The 14,547-nt window shown below is 63.3% G+C and overlaps 1 protein-coding gene across 1 annotated transcript; it reads right to left on the bottom strand.

The window, feature by feature from the left end:
* Window positions 1-333: 333 nt before the first annotated feature.
* SPRG_15058 (hypothetical protein) lies at window positions 334-14,380 on the bottom strand (the record flags this gene model as incomplete). The annotated part of the gene is made up of 7 exons (XM_012354240.1): window positions 334-483; window positions 530-997; window positions 1,049-1,359; window positions 1,618-2,188; window positions 2,266-7,831; window positions 7,855-13,692; window positions 13,803-14,380. 7 exons carry the CDS (start codon window positions 14,378-14,380, stop codon window positions 334-336), a joined length of 13,482 nt encoding a protein of 4,493 aa, XP_012209630.1.
* Between the last annotated feature and the right edge of the window lie 167 nt (window positions 14,381-14,547).

The raw sequence follows: 14,547 nt of genomic DNA, 5'->3' as shown, positions 1-14,547 counted from the left end.
CAGTAGTAGCGCCAGTGCCAGCGTTGACCTGGACACTACCACCCGTTGCAATCGTGCCATCGCCCACTTGCAAGAGAATTGAGCCGCCGGCACCTCCCGTCGCGAGACCCGTCGAGAGCGTCAGCCCGCCACTGGATCCGAAGCCGCTTGTACCAGTAACCAGCGAGATGGCTCCCGACGAGTACTGAGTTTTGGCTTTGGTTGTCAGTGACGGCGCCGTCTGTAGCGCGATGTTGCCGCTTGACGATGCTACGCCGGTCCCGCTCATCAAATTGATGGAGCCACCGGTTTGCACAAGGCTGTCGCCAGCGGTGACAGTAACTCCGGCACCACTTAGCGTGTTGCCGCCGGTGAGCCCTGCAGACAACAAGATGGCACCGGCTTGACCAGGTGGCGAGCTGCCTGAGACCAAAGAAATCGAGCCGCTGACCTTCGACGAAGCACCCGTAGAAAGTTGGAGGTCTCCGCTACTGCCCAGTACGCCTGCGCGAGCAGAAGTGATTTGGACCAAACCGCTGGAGTTACCGACGCCGACGCCGCTCTGGAGAAGCAGCGCCCCGCCGACACCCAGATCGCTGCTGCCACCGGCCAAGATGATGCTGCCGCCGGACGTGGCAATTGACGCGCCGCCTTGCAGCGTGATGTCGCCCGCCGACGCTTGTGGACTTTGAGTATCGCCCGTTCGCAGGTCGATGCTGCCCGTGTTGGCTCCACGCGAGCCGCCCGAGGCCACACTTACGGCACCAGATGCTTGACGGAGCGACTGTCCCGAGGCTACCGTGATCGTCCCGGTTGCCACGCTGCCAGACATCGTCGTTGCCGAGATTGAACCCGTTTGACTGCGTCCCGAGCCCGTTTGCACGACAACGTCGCCACCGCTGCTGCGATCTGCCGAGGAATTGCCGCTTTGCAGCGAAATCACACCACCCAATCCGTGTTGCGTCGTGCCAACAGCAAGCGAAATGTCACCCGCTCGCCCCGCCGAGGACCATCCCGTCTAAAGTGATACATAGTAGGGCGTCACACAACATAGCGATGATAAATATACCTGAAGGGAAATGTCGCCGACCGTGTTGTTGGCACTGCCCGTCGAGAGCGAGATCCGACCACTAGCTCCGTCTTGTTCCGAGCTCTTGGTGACAAGAATCACGTCCCCGCCGTTACGAGAGCCACTTGCGCCCGATTGTACGACGACGTTACCACCGACTTGTGTTGCCGACGAGCCGGCGCCGATCGTGACGGTGCCACCCGACCCAGCTTGACCATCACCGCCGAGAACATTGACAGATCCAGCGCGCGTGCTTCGCGACATACTGGACGTCGAGCCCGACGACAGCACCACGGTACCAGTACTACCATCTTGAGCAGCGCCAGATCCAATGCGAACCATACCGGACGCTGCGCCTTTACCCACCCCGTCGCCTGAAAAAGCCACGAGATCGCCACTGGTTGACGACGATGACTGCGTTGAGACCGTCACAGCGCCGGTGCGAGCGCTTGAAGCGCCCATACCACTGAGAAGCGTCAACGACCCACCTTCAGCCAGCTGACTATCGCCAGCAGCGACAAGAACGCCGCTGCCACCTCTGTTGCTGACACCAGGCTGAACGATAATACGCCCTGCCGTAGACGTTCTGGCGCTGCCGGTGCCGAGGACGAGTCCGCCGGTTGCGGTACCGGCACCCGTCGCAATGGTCATGTTACCCGACAACGCGCCCGCGGCAGACACGACGGCCACAGAGCCTGTTGATCCACCGGGGCTACCACCAGACGAGAGCACGACGGCGCCACCGGCTCTTGTTTGACTTGCACCTGCCGACACCACAACAGACCCGCCTTGAAGCGACTCACTATCGCCGGCCGAGACTTGGACGTTGCCGCCCGCAGCACTTGAGGTCGAGCCCACACGAATCGAGACGTCCCCGCTCTTGGCGCCAGTGCTGCGACCTGTGGCCAAATTGATACTGCCTCGCGCCTCCGTCGTAAGCGAGACGTTGCCGCCGGTCTCCGAGCCAAAGCCGCTGACAAGGTTGACATGACCGCCGCGTGATGCCAGTGTGTTGCCTGCCGTGATCGAGACGGAACCGCCATCACTGCTTGCACTCGCACCGACAGCCAGACGAAGGCTGCCGGCGGCACCTTTGAGCGCGTCACCCGTTTGCAAAAGACAACGCCTGAGGCGCCCGTTCTAGCGTCGCCCGAGGATACAGTGGTTTGACCCGTCGTCGCACCTGACGCAGTGCCAAGAGACACAGCGCCAGATACCGGACCAGTCCCCGATTCGAGGCGTAAAGCACCACCCTCGATCGAGCTGTTGCCAGCCGATACAAAGACGTCGCCTGCCTTCGAAGCCGCACCACCCGCGGCCACAACCACATTGCCACTGGTGCCAGTTGATCCTGCGCCAGATCGAACGACCACCGTGCCGGTTCGTGTCGAATCGCCCGAACCCACTTGTACGCTGCCACTGATGGTCGCACCCGTACCAGATGTGATCGAAACGAGACCACCCAGCGAAGCACCTCGGCCAGAGGACAAAGCCAAACGTGCACCAGGCCCGCTAGAGGCACCAACTTGAAGTACAACCTCGCCGGCGGTGCCTTGAGCAGCATCGCCTGAGGCCACAGAGACAGTTCCCGTGCCAGCAAGGCTTGAAACCGTGGCGAGACTTGCGTCACCGCTGCGCGAGTTGGCGGATAGACCCGAGCCGGATTGGACCGAGACCGTCCCACCGACGTTGGACTCACTGATACCACCTGAAAGCACTGCTGAGCCACCACTGGACTGGGTCGCACGGCCAGCATCTAGACGCAGCGCACCACCGATTGACGACACAGATGAGCCTGCCGCCACGATGACAGAGCCACCAGGCGAAGCGACGCCGGCACCGCCCACGAGTGAGAGCGCACCAACGCCGGCTCGCGAGCCGCTTCGCGAGCCGCCTACCGAGAGCAAAACACCACCGGACTCGCCGATGTCTGCCGGCGAAGAACCAACGATCAAGTCGTTGCGGCCCGTCGTCGACGACACCGTACGCGTTTCGAGCGTCATTGTACCGCTCGACGCCACCGAAATGGAGCTTCCCAAGCTCGACGCGCCCGTCGAGAGGCTGATACGACCGGCTGGGCCCGTTGTAGCGTCTCCCGTCTTGAACACGAGCTGGCCTGACCCATGCGTCGACGACGCACTGCTAAGCATGACGTCGCCCGACACCTGCTGGTTGCCGGTACCCGACGTTAGACGAACAGCACCACCGACTCGGTCGTTTGATGACCCAGCGGTGACTTCGACTGCACCTCCTTGGCGCCGTCCACGACCGGCGAGAACGCGCACGTTGGCTGCAACATCCGCCTGGGCATCACCACTGGACAGCGTCACAAGGCCGCTTTGGCCCAAAGGCGCGTGTCCCGAGCCAAGGTTGAGGGCGCCAGCGTCGCCGCTGGTCCCTGCATCACCAGTGGTAATGTTAACCGCGCCACTGGACGCTGTCGTGCCGGACCCGGACCGAAGCAAAACGTCGCCACCGACGCTGCCGACCCGGTTCACATTGCCGCCAGTGATCTCGATCCGACCACCAGCCGACACGTCGCTGCTGCCACCAGCAATTTGAACAGAACCGACTACACCGGAGCGAGCACCACCCGTTGCAATGCGGATGGTGCCAGAGTTACCACCGTTCGAGGTGCCGGACGTGACGGTGACGTTGCCCGTTGCGCCTTTAGCCGCACTGTTGAAATACTCGCCAGTGCTGGCCGTGGAAAGGTCCAGGTTACCGCTGAGATCCGGCGTGTTGGCACCGAGCGCCAGTCGACGTTGCTGCGCCTGGAGCGCGGCCAACAAGTCGAGGATGATCGCTTGTGTGTTGACCTGCGTGAGGTTCGCCACACGCACCCCGTGGTCCGACACGTGAAAGTCCTCGCGGACATCCACATACTCTGGGAAAATTTTGGCGACTTGCTGCGCAACGACACCGCGAATCGTCTCGTTGGAAAGACCCATCATCTTGCTCCACGCGTTTGTGTACTTGAACGACTTGAGCTCGAGCTTCTGCAGCCGTTGATAAATGTCCTCTTCGTCAAAGCTCTCAATGTTGGTCTTGATGCGACTGTCGGACGGCGTCAATAGCTTTGCAGCTTGGATCGGCACGTGGCTCATGACCATATCGGGGAGCGCGCGCAGCGTAATGTTGCGCGACCCGTCCTTGTTGGTATGCGCCACCGCAAACTCACCGTCAACATGCGCCGTAAAGTTGACACCCTTGATCTGGACGATTGAGCTCTTGATCGAGAGACCATCCTTGGAGGACATGGAAAGCGACGACGTTCCCGTCGTCACGTCCACTGCATCGTCGGCCTGCGTGCGCACCGTCTTGCCGGTCATCGCAATGTCGCCATGCTGCTCCGTACCGCGTCCGCTGGTGAGGTTGATCGACCCACCAAAGCGTCCGTGGCCGCCGTGAATGGACGTGTCACCTGCTTTGTCGTCAACCGCACGGCCGGGCACCAAGGTAATGTCGCCCGAAGAGTCTGCGCTGTCCCCGGACGCCAACGTGACAGGCCCGGATGGACCACGCGCCGCCGACGACGCGAGGACGACACGTCCTGATTGCCGATCACCCTTTCCAGACACGACAGACACGTCGCCGCCGTGCACGTTACCGCGGCCACCGTCAATCGAGACGCCACCGCCGACCTTGCCGGCGCCGCCAGCGACCGCAATCGGGCCACCGACGTTGGGCGACGTCGCACCCGTCAGCCGAAGCGCGCCAGGTGTTTCCGACGCACCCACATGGAGGTCGAGAGAGCCGGATGCGCCAGCTGGACTGGATCCGGTTGCGACGATGGTGTCGCCGGAACCGAGAACGTTAGCCGCCGATGAAACGGCCACGGCACCGCTTGCCGCGGAGGCACTTGGACCGCTCACGATGTCAATGTCGCCACCAGCACCAGACGCACCACCCGAAATCGCCACGCCACGCCCTGCGTTCAGTGTCATATCGCCCACCGAGGCACGCGCGTCGATCGAGTGTCCACGCAGTTCGATGCGACCTTGGTCGGTAGCCGCACCCGACGCAATGCGAATGCGGCCACTTGCCTTGCCCGCACCCGTCGTGAGCTCAAGGTTGCCGCTTGAACCTGTTGATGGTGCCGTACCCGACGCCAGCACGACACGACCGGTAGCAATTCCGTCGGCGGACGCCAACGTAACGTCGCCGGACGTCACTGAGCCCGCGCCGCTTGAAAGAGACACCGTGCCACCAGCCGTGGAGCCGAGACCGCCCGCAAGCTGCACGGCACCGCCGACGGCGCCTTGACCACCAGCAAGTGATACGGTACCGCCACCAGACAATGAGGAGGCGCCAGCAGCAACTTCGATCGCTCCAGCGAGGGCATTGGCACTGGTCCCACTGGACACGCGAACTGAGCTTCCTGGGACGTCTCGAGACGCACCCGCAGAAATATGGATCGCTCCAGCGGTACTTGTACCTTGACCAGTCGCGACCAAGATAGACCCGCTTGTTGGGCCGTTCGCCGAGCGCAACGCAATTGCGCCCGACCCGTCCGACCCTGCGCTAGTTTCAAGCACAAGCTGGCCACTTGCGCCTTCGCCGGCGCCAGAACGGATGGAAACGTCGCCACCAGAGGCCGATCGAGAGGTCGACGCGCCGGCCTCGATAGAAACGCCGCCGACAGTATCGTCGGCGCTTCCTGTCGAGATGGCAATGCTGCCCGATGCGGACGAAGACGCGCCCGTCGAGAGAGCGATACTGCCACCTTCCGTAGCAGCGCCACTAGCTGCCAAGCGGAGGTGACCACTTCGAAGTGCACCTTTGCCCGTGGCCATCACGACGTCACCGCCATGGCTCGCCTGGCTAGCACCCGTTTGAAGCACGAATGCACCGCCGTCTTGCTGTTGGCTGTCGCCTGTCGACAACGACAACGAGCCAGTCGTGCCTTGTGCCGACCCTGCCGCGAGCGCGATATCGCCCGAGGTAGCCCCCTTCGAGGTTTCGATCGAGACGCGACCCGACTGCATACTGGACGAGCCCGAGCGCAGACCGACGTCGCCGCTCTTGCCGCTTGTGGACGCCGCCGACGCGAGATCGAGGCGCCCAGACGTCATGTCGCCCGCACCGCTCATGAGAACCACGTCACCGCCGGTTAGACCAGCACCGCCAAGAAGCGTTGCCTGCCCACCTGTGCGCTTGGCACTGCCGGCAGATATTTGGACAGAGGCCCCGTCCGCGGCGCCACTATCGCCGGATCGCACATGGACATCACCAGCCCGAGTGTTGCGGGAATCACCCGAAGCGACCGAGACCGAGCCCGATGCGTCAGAAGACGCCTCCGACACAATCGAGATGTGCCCAGACTGCCCGGCGGTCTCAGAAGCAGCGCTGCGAATCGTAATGTTGCCGCCGATGCTTCCGCGTCCACTGGCGAGCGAGACTGCGCCGCCAATGTTGCGGCTGCTGCCAGCGCTGAGGCTGATGGCGCCGCTGTTTGCATCGGACGACGCAGCGAGCATGGAAATATCACCAACCGTGGCACGGACGGTGACCGACGCCGCTGTGACAGACGTTTCACCGTCCGACGTGACATCGACGGTGCCACCGTTCGATGCACTCGCCAGCTGGACACGACCACCACGTGTTTCCGAGGTACCGGCAGCGACAGTGACGTCACCGCCAGTGGCAGAGTGGCTGGCGCCAGCAGCAAGCCGCAAGCTACCGCCATCTTCAACCGATTGACCGACGGCAATAGCAATCGAAGAAGCCACACGCCCCGCGCCCGAAACAACATCGACTGCGCCACCTTGGATCGCACCGCTGCCGGCAGAGACGCGAACGTGTCCGCGAAGCCCGCTGCCACCTTGCACCGTCACCACGCCCGCATCAGCATCAGCACTCGCACCACTCTGCAAAGAAATATCGCCGCTGCGACCGCGGTCGTTCTTGGACGTCGAAATAGTAATCGCGCCAGACGCGCCAGTGGTCACGGCAATGTCGCTCGTCTCCGTTGCAAGTGATACGACGCCGTCGTTGCCAGATGCCGCAAGGTTCAGCGACCCGTCGACGGTTGAGATGCGCGCCTGACGACCATCAATGGTCACGTCGCCGTCGCTGGACGACAACGCAATGGTACCCGATGGACCGTTGGTTGCATGGCCGCTTTGGAGCGTAATGCTTCCGCTGATCGCCGATTCGGCCGTTGCCAACGACAGCGAGCCACTGGTGGCACCAGCTCCGGTACGGACGTCAATGTCACCGCCGGTGGCAGAGCGGCTGTCGCCGCTCCGCAGGACGATTTTGCTACCGCCGTAGGCGGCCGCATTGGACGCCGCCGAGATGCGGACGTTGCCACTTGCACCCGATGATGCGCCGGTCGACAGTTCAATGTTACCGCCGGTCGCAGAGCCACCAGTTGAGATACGAACATTGCCGGCCGCTTCAGACGCCGTACCCGTCGCCAACGTGACGTTGCCACTGCGAAGCTGACTGTCGCCACTCACGAGGTGGAGGCGACCGCTGATCGCCGCATCATGAGCAGAAGACACGGAGACATCGCCCGAGTCGCCGACCGAGCTACCGCTGCGCAAGTCGAGGGCCCCGCCACGGGTCGATCCAGAGCCAGCCGCGACACGAATAGAGCCGCCGCGCACACCAGCACCGCCAAGTATGGCCGTTTCGCCGCCAACGCTCGTCAAAGACGCGCCACTGGAAACAACGACACGGCCCGGGGTCGCGCTCGCATTCCCCGAGCCGACAAGAATCGCGCCCGTAGACTCGCCGTCACCCGTGTGCAAGGTCAAGCCGCCGCTTTCGCGGGCACTCTCTCCCGTCACGAGGCGCACTTGGCCACTTGTTTGATCGCTGCGGGGGCTGTAAACATGTACGTCCCCACTACGTGTCCAGCACCAGACACAAGATCGGCGTTGCCGCCGACCATGTAGTCACTGGCTCCAGCACGCAACGTGATGGCGCCCGCCGTTCCAGTTGACGTTGAACCGGCCGTAGCGAGAATGTCGCCACCGCGAGTGTCGCTCGAACCAGCCGTAAGGCGAATGGCACCACTGCCGCTCGAGGCGTCGCCTGTCGTCAGCGTGATCTCGCTGCCAAGACGACTTGATGCCGTCGTGAGGGCGATGGTCCCGGCCTGTTCACTGGATGCGCCACTCGAGAGGCGTACCGAGCCGCCCGCAGCGTCGCCCACGCCGCCCGCGACAAGGACGTCGCCAGCTGTATGTGTACTTGCGCCGCTTTCGATGCGCACGGCACCCGAGGCCGAGCCACTGCTGGATCCAGTCTGAATGTGCATCGCACCAGACGCGTCGTCACGCGCCGTTCCAGACGCGAGAACGACACCTCCAGTAGATGCAGCGCCCTTGGAGCCGATTTCCACGCGACCACTCGTCGTACCCGCACCAGAGCCGATCGTAACCATACCACCATGGCCGCCCGCCGATGCCGCACCAGCGTCGACACGAATGTTCGACCCTTTTGGCGACGCGCCCGCAGCCATAACAATACCGTCGTCGCGCAATAGCAGGGATGAGCCTTCCGACCCAACCGCGAGGCGAATCTCACCGGGTGCTGTTTGCGAGACACCCGACTGGACAACCACGCTACCGGATGCGCGCGAGCCACGACCCGACGAAACCACGACGGATCCAGATAAAACACCATCGCCAGTGCGAACGACCAACGAGCCCGAGGTGTCGCTTGCGCCGGACCCAAGGCCAACGTCGCCAGACACGACGGCACCAGCACCCGAACCGATGTCGACGGTCCCGGACCGTGACCCTTCACCCGACACCATCGCGACACCGCCAGATGTTTCCGAGGAACCAGATGCCACAGAGACAGTACCGGATGTCGCAGACGAACCAGATGCCAGAACGACGTCGCCGGACGACTGGTCGCCATTGCCCGAAGAGAAGCGAAGCGCGCCGCTTGTCTCGGACTCGGACGACGCAACATTCACGTCACCGCTGACGGTCCCCGCGCCGCTCGTGAGCGCCAGACGGCCGCCAGTCGCCGTTTCCGATGCCGAGCCGGAAATCGCAACGGTGCCGCCCTCGTGTGTCGAACGGCCACCGCCGAGACGGACAGCGCCCGCCCGCGCAGCCATGCCCGTCGCAATGTCGATTGCGCCCGACTCGTCCAAGCCCGCACCGGATGCGAGCGAGATCGTCCCGGTCTTCAACGCCGACGCCGAAGCAAGGTTGATGGCGCCGCTGTCGACAAGACCACGGCCGCCGACCAACGAGATGCGGCCTCCAAGACCGAGGCCCGAGTCGCCAGCACTGAGTTCGATACTGCCCGCGTCAGCGCGTTGCGAAGCGCCGGTCGAGATGACGACAGAGCCGGAGGCATCCGTCGCGCCGCCCGTCGTCACGCCCACGCTGCCCGTGGCCGTCGAGCTCTCGGACGCTATGGTGACGGCGCCGCTCGAGAGCGACCCACGACCGCTCAAAACGGTAACGTTGCCACCCTCTTGACTTGCGCTCGCACCCGCGCGCACTTGAAGGTGTCCAACGGCAGACAAGCTGTCGCCAGTCGACACAATCATGTCGCCCGAGACCTGCGACGCGGCGTGTCCACTCGTGATGGCCACGGAGCCCGTACGATCGCTCGATGCTGTCGACACGCGCACGTTGCCGGACTGCATCGTGCTGCGACCGCTTGACACGTCGACGCTTCCACTTGTAGCACCCTCGGAGGCGCCACCAGCAACGCGCACGGTACCACCCGAGGCCGTTCCCGACCCCGAGCCGCCCGACAACGTCACGTTGCCGCCCTGCGCGCCGCCGTGGCTGCTTGCAACGGCACCACCTGCAAGTGCAAGGTCGGCGCCGCCGTCGGTCTCGCTGCTCGACCCCGCAGCCACAAGAACGTTCCCGGCCTTGCGACGTCGCGTAGAAGCCGACGTGAATGTAGCAGTCGCGGCGTTGCCCGCAATAACTTGAACACGACCACCAACGTCCGGGCCGTGCCCACCGGCAATGCTGACGGTGCCAGTAGGGCTAGTACCCGTGGTGTTGCCGGACGCGACTTGAAGGTCACCAGAGACCGCATCAGAAGACCCCGTTAGGATCGTGATTTGGCCAGAGGCATCACGGTGGACACCAGAACTTAAGTGCACGTCGCCAGAACGAGAACCAGCCATCGCAGACGAAATGTCGACGGCGCCAGAGGCGCCCGTGCGACCAGCACCGCCTTGAAGAGCGAGAGTGCCACCTGAGGTGCCGCCACCGGCTTGGAGAGAAACAATGGGGCCTGTGGAGGCGTCACTCGTACCCGCCTTGATGAGCACCGAGCCGGAGGTCGATGCATTGCCAGTCGAAATGGCCAGCGAGCCCGACGCCAACTTGGCGTCACCAGTCGAAATCAAAGTGTTGCCACTCGCATCGGACGACGCCGACGCGAGTTTTACTTCGCCCGAGATCGTTTCGCTGTCGCCGCTGAGAATGTGCACAGCACCACCGCCGAGGCGGCCAACACCACCCACGACACGGACGTCACCTCCGAGCGAGGTTTCGCCTTGTCCACCGGCGATGGTCGTCGCGCCGCCGGCATTTGCCTCACTAGACCCGGCGGTGAGCTTGATGGCGCCTCCGGAACTCGACGTGCTCGCGCCCGCCGAGACGTGTACAAATCCAGCCGTGTTGGGAGCACGACCAGCGGCGATCGTCACACTCCCAGAGGATGTCGTGGCATGCGCCGTCGACAAGTCGAGGTTACCGGTCACCGGGGCATGATTTGATGCGACAGACACATCGCCACTGCGAATCGAACCCACCCCTGAGACGAGCTTCAGTGTACCGCTTTCGATACCAGGACCCGTTGCAACCTCGACATTGCCGCTCTCTTGGCCACCGGGACCGGAACTGATCGCAATGGCGCCACCCTTGGACGCCGTCGACGAGCCGCCTTGGAGAGACAATCGGCCCGGCACCATGGCACCGGCACCGGCCGTCAACGCTACCGACCCACCGACACGGGAGCTCGAGCCACCGCGCACGTGAATGCCGCCGGCATCGTTTCCCGTTGCATCGCCCGTGGCCACGTCGATGTTGCCCGTACCAGACGCGTTGGTCGTCGTCGTCAGACGCACATCACCACTCGTGCGCTTCGCGCTCGCGCCAGACTGGATCACAATGTTCGCTCCGACGGCTTCATCCGACACACCCGCTTGGATGACCACTTGGCCACCTTGACGAGCAGTACCGGCTTGAATTGCCACCTGCCCCGCCGTATCGGTTGCTGTAGCACTCGATACGCGAATCTCACCCGACGTCGTAGAGCGCCCCGACGTGATCGAGACGTTGCCACTCTTGGGCGAGTTGGCGCCACTTGCAAGCAACACGTCGCCGGACAAGCGTTCGCCCGCGCCCGAGACAGCCGTGATCGACGCGCCAACATCAGCCGACGTGCTCGCACTCTCGAGATAGATGCCGTCTTGAGCTGCGGTCGATGTACTCTTGCCTTGGACGATTCGAATACCACCAGCGACGGCACCGTTACCGCTACGGAGAACGATCGCGCCAGACGATCCTGCCGACGAATCGCCCGAGCGCACGTTGATGGTGCCAGACAACCCAGCCGACGTTGACGACGCGACCGAGACGTGGCCAGACGTCATCGTTCCGTTGCCAGAGACAAGTGCCATGTCGCCGCCGGTCACACCATGACCAGCAGTGAGCTGTACGCGGCCGCCAGTAGTACCAGCGCCACCAGAGATGGCCACGGTACCCCCAGCCATCGTAGCCGCCGTCGTCGCACCAGCAAGCAACACGAGATCTTCGCCGCGTGCGGCACTCGAGGTGCCGACTTGGACAACCAGCGAGCCTGCTTGAGACAGACGACTCGAGCCACTGCGAATCGCGACGTCGCCACCACGGCCTTGGTCGCTCGAGCCACCAAATACATCGAGAGTGCCAGCGTTGGTGGTCGCCGATGGACCAGAGCCGAGCAAAACGCTCCCAGAAGACGCGGCGCCTTGGCCAGAGCTCAAGTGCACACTGCCCGAGGTCCCGCTGGATGTGGCACCCGACTGGATAACGGTTGCGCCCGTCGCTTCCGACGCCGCGCCCGATGACACCGCGATCGCACCCGAGACTGAGCCCGAGCCCGACACCAGCACAGCAGCACCGCCCGTATTCGTTGCAGTGCCCGCCGAAAGAACCAAAGCGCCACCGATAGCGTCCGAGCCGCCTTCTGCAACCAAGCTTGCAGCCGATGCCAAAGCGATACCGCGAAGCGTGACATTGCCGTGCTTGGTCGTCGTTGATACGCCACCGACAACTTCAACGGAGCCACCGGTGTTCTTGGCAGTTGTCGAGCCACCAAGTACTCGCACCAAGCCGCCGCCGTCACCACCTTGTACCGTGACCGATCCAGCATTTGTTGTGCCACGGCCACCAGAAACAGTGACGGAGCCACCGTGTTGCGACGAGTCGCCCGCAGTCAAGTTGAGATGACCGCCGACAAGCGCGCCTTGCCCAGAAGCCACGACCATGTCACCAGAGCGCAAGCTAGCTGCGCCCGTTTGCAGCGTCACGGCACCGGACGCCTCTTTCGACGCACCCGAGCCAATAACGATGGCACCAGTGCCCTTGGTAGACGCAACCGTCGCGATGGCAATGTCGCCACCGGCTTCATCCTGACGACCGCTTGTGATGGAAACTTGGCCAACACGGCGCTGCACCGAGACGCCAGCGGCCAAACTCACATCGCCAGTTTTCGATACGCCAATCCGAGCGCTGCCACTTGAGATCGACACGCTACCACCGAGACCTGCAGCGAGGGAAACGTCCCCTGCAGCCGCCTTCGCAGCCGCTGAAGCGATCGTGACATTACCTGATGTCGTCCGTAGCGACATGATGCCATCGGCGCTTGCCAGAGCGATCGCGCCACTGCCATGCACCGACGGCCCTGACGTGACGACAACCGAGCCACCAAGCTTCTCCGTTGATGACCCAGCAACGAGCTGAATGGAGCCACCGTCATGAGTTCCGTTGGATGCGAGGATTCTCACACGACCTGCGGGCGCGACACTGGACACACCCGAGGAGAGAACGATCGATCCGCCGTCGGCCGTCGAAGACGACCCACCTTGAAGGGACACGGTACCCGCGGTCGAGCCCGATCCAGAGCCAATGACGACACTGCCGCTCTCACCTTGACTATCGCCCGAGCTGACTGAAACAGCGCCGGAATTATCTTGACCGGCACCCGTCGTCAGCGTTGCGCGACCGGACGTCGCCGAAGCGGACGTCTCGAGAAGAATGGCACCACTGCTTCCAGTGGCGCTCGAACCGCTAAGGATGTTGACGACACCACCCGTGGCCTTGGACGACGCTCCACCACCGATGTACACACCACCGGTTTGAGTAACGCTGTCGCCGGCCGCAATCGAGACACGCGCGCTTGTCGAGCCGTTGCCAGAATGAATCGAGATCGCTCCCGAAGCCAACTGTCCTGAGCCGCTGGCCAAGAGAATACTTCCGCTTCTTGAGCTTGCGCCAGAAGTCAAAGTAAGAGCGCCCGACGCTTCGGACCCAATGCCCGAGTTGACGACAACCGAGCCACTGACAAGGTTAGCATCCGCCGACGTCACGCCGACGGAGCCCGACGCTTCAGCACCGAGGCCCGACGTGATGGAGACACGACCACCACGAGCGCCGTCACTACTGCCACTCGTGATATCGACATCACCACCATCAAGAGATCCGCGCCCGGCAGCAACCATGACCGAACCACCGTCGCCAGATGCCGACGAGCCGCCATAGATGTCGACTTGACTTGATCCCCTTCCGTCGCCACACCGCTTGTCAACTGCACGCGACCGCCTTCCTTCGTCGCCTTGCCGCCGTGGATAGCAACGGACGCACCCTCAGAATTGCTCGATCCAGGCTCAAGGACAATGCGGCCAGCGACCTTCGCACTGTTGCCCGTCGACAAGAGCACATCACCACTAGTGCCAGTGCTGTTGCCTGTCGACAAAAGCACGTCACCACTGGAGAGAGTGCTTTCGCCAGTCGTGAGCTCCACGACACCCGACGCGACCACCTTGTCCTGGCTGGAGATGCGGACATGTCCGGCACCACCCGCTTGGACCGTCACGTCGCCCGTCGTCGTGGCGTTGCCAGCCGTCAAGCGCGCATGAGAAGCGTCAAGAGTCAAAGCAGAGCCCGAGCCCGAACGAATCGACACGGAGCCGCTGTCACGACGTCCCGAAGCCGTCGAGAGCGAGATGCTACCGACTTCGTCGGCAGACCCCGTCGCCACACGAATGTTGCCAGATGCGCGACCACCGGTAGCGGTTTCAATGTTCAGAGCGCCACTGGCGTCGCTGACAGACGCGCCGCTCGTCATTTCGATGGACCCACCGACACCAGCCTCGCTGCGCCCGCCGACAAGACGGACACGGCTAGCATCAGCAGTACCAACCACGCTGCCAGAGGCAATGACAACGTCGTCGCGAGACGAAGCGATGGAAACACCACCACCACGCGGCGCCGTCGTACCCGTCGAGAGGTGGA

This window comes from Saprolegnia parasitica, assembly GCF_000151545.1.
Source record: "Saprolegnia parasitica CBS 223.65 unplaced genomic scaffold supercont2.151, whole genome shotgun sequence".
Lineage (NCBI taxonomy): Eukaryota > Oomycota > Saprolegniomycetes > Saprolegniales > Saprolegniaceae > Saprolegnia > Saprolegnia parasitica.
Note: the sequence above shows the minus strand (reverse complement) of the source record. Positions and strands in the feature narration are given on the sequence as shown.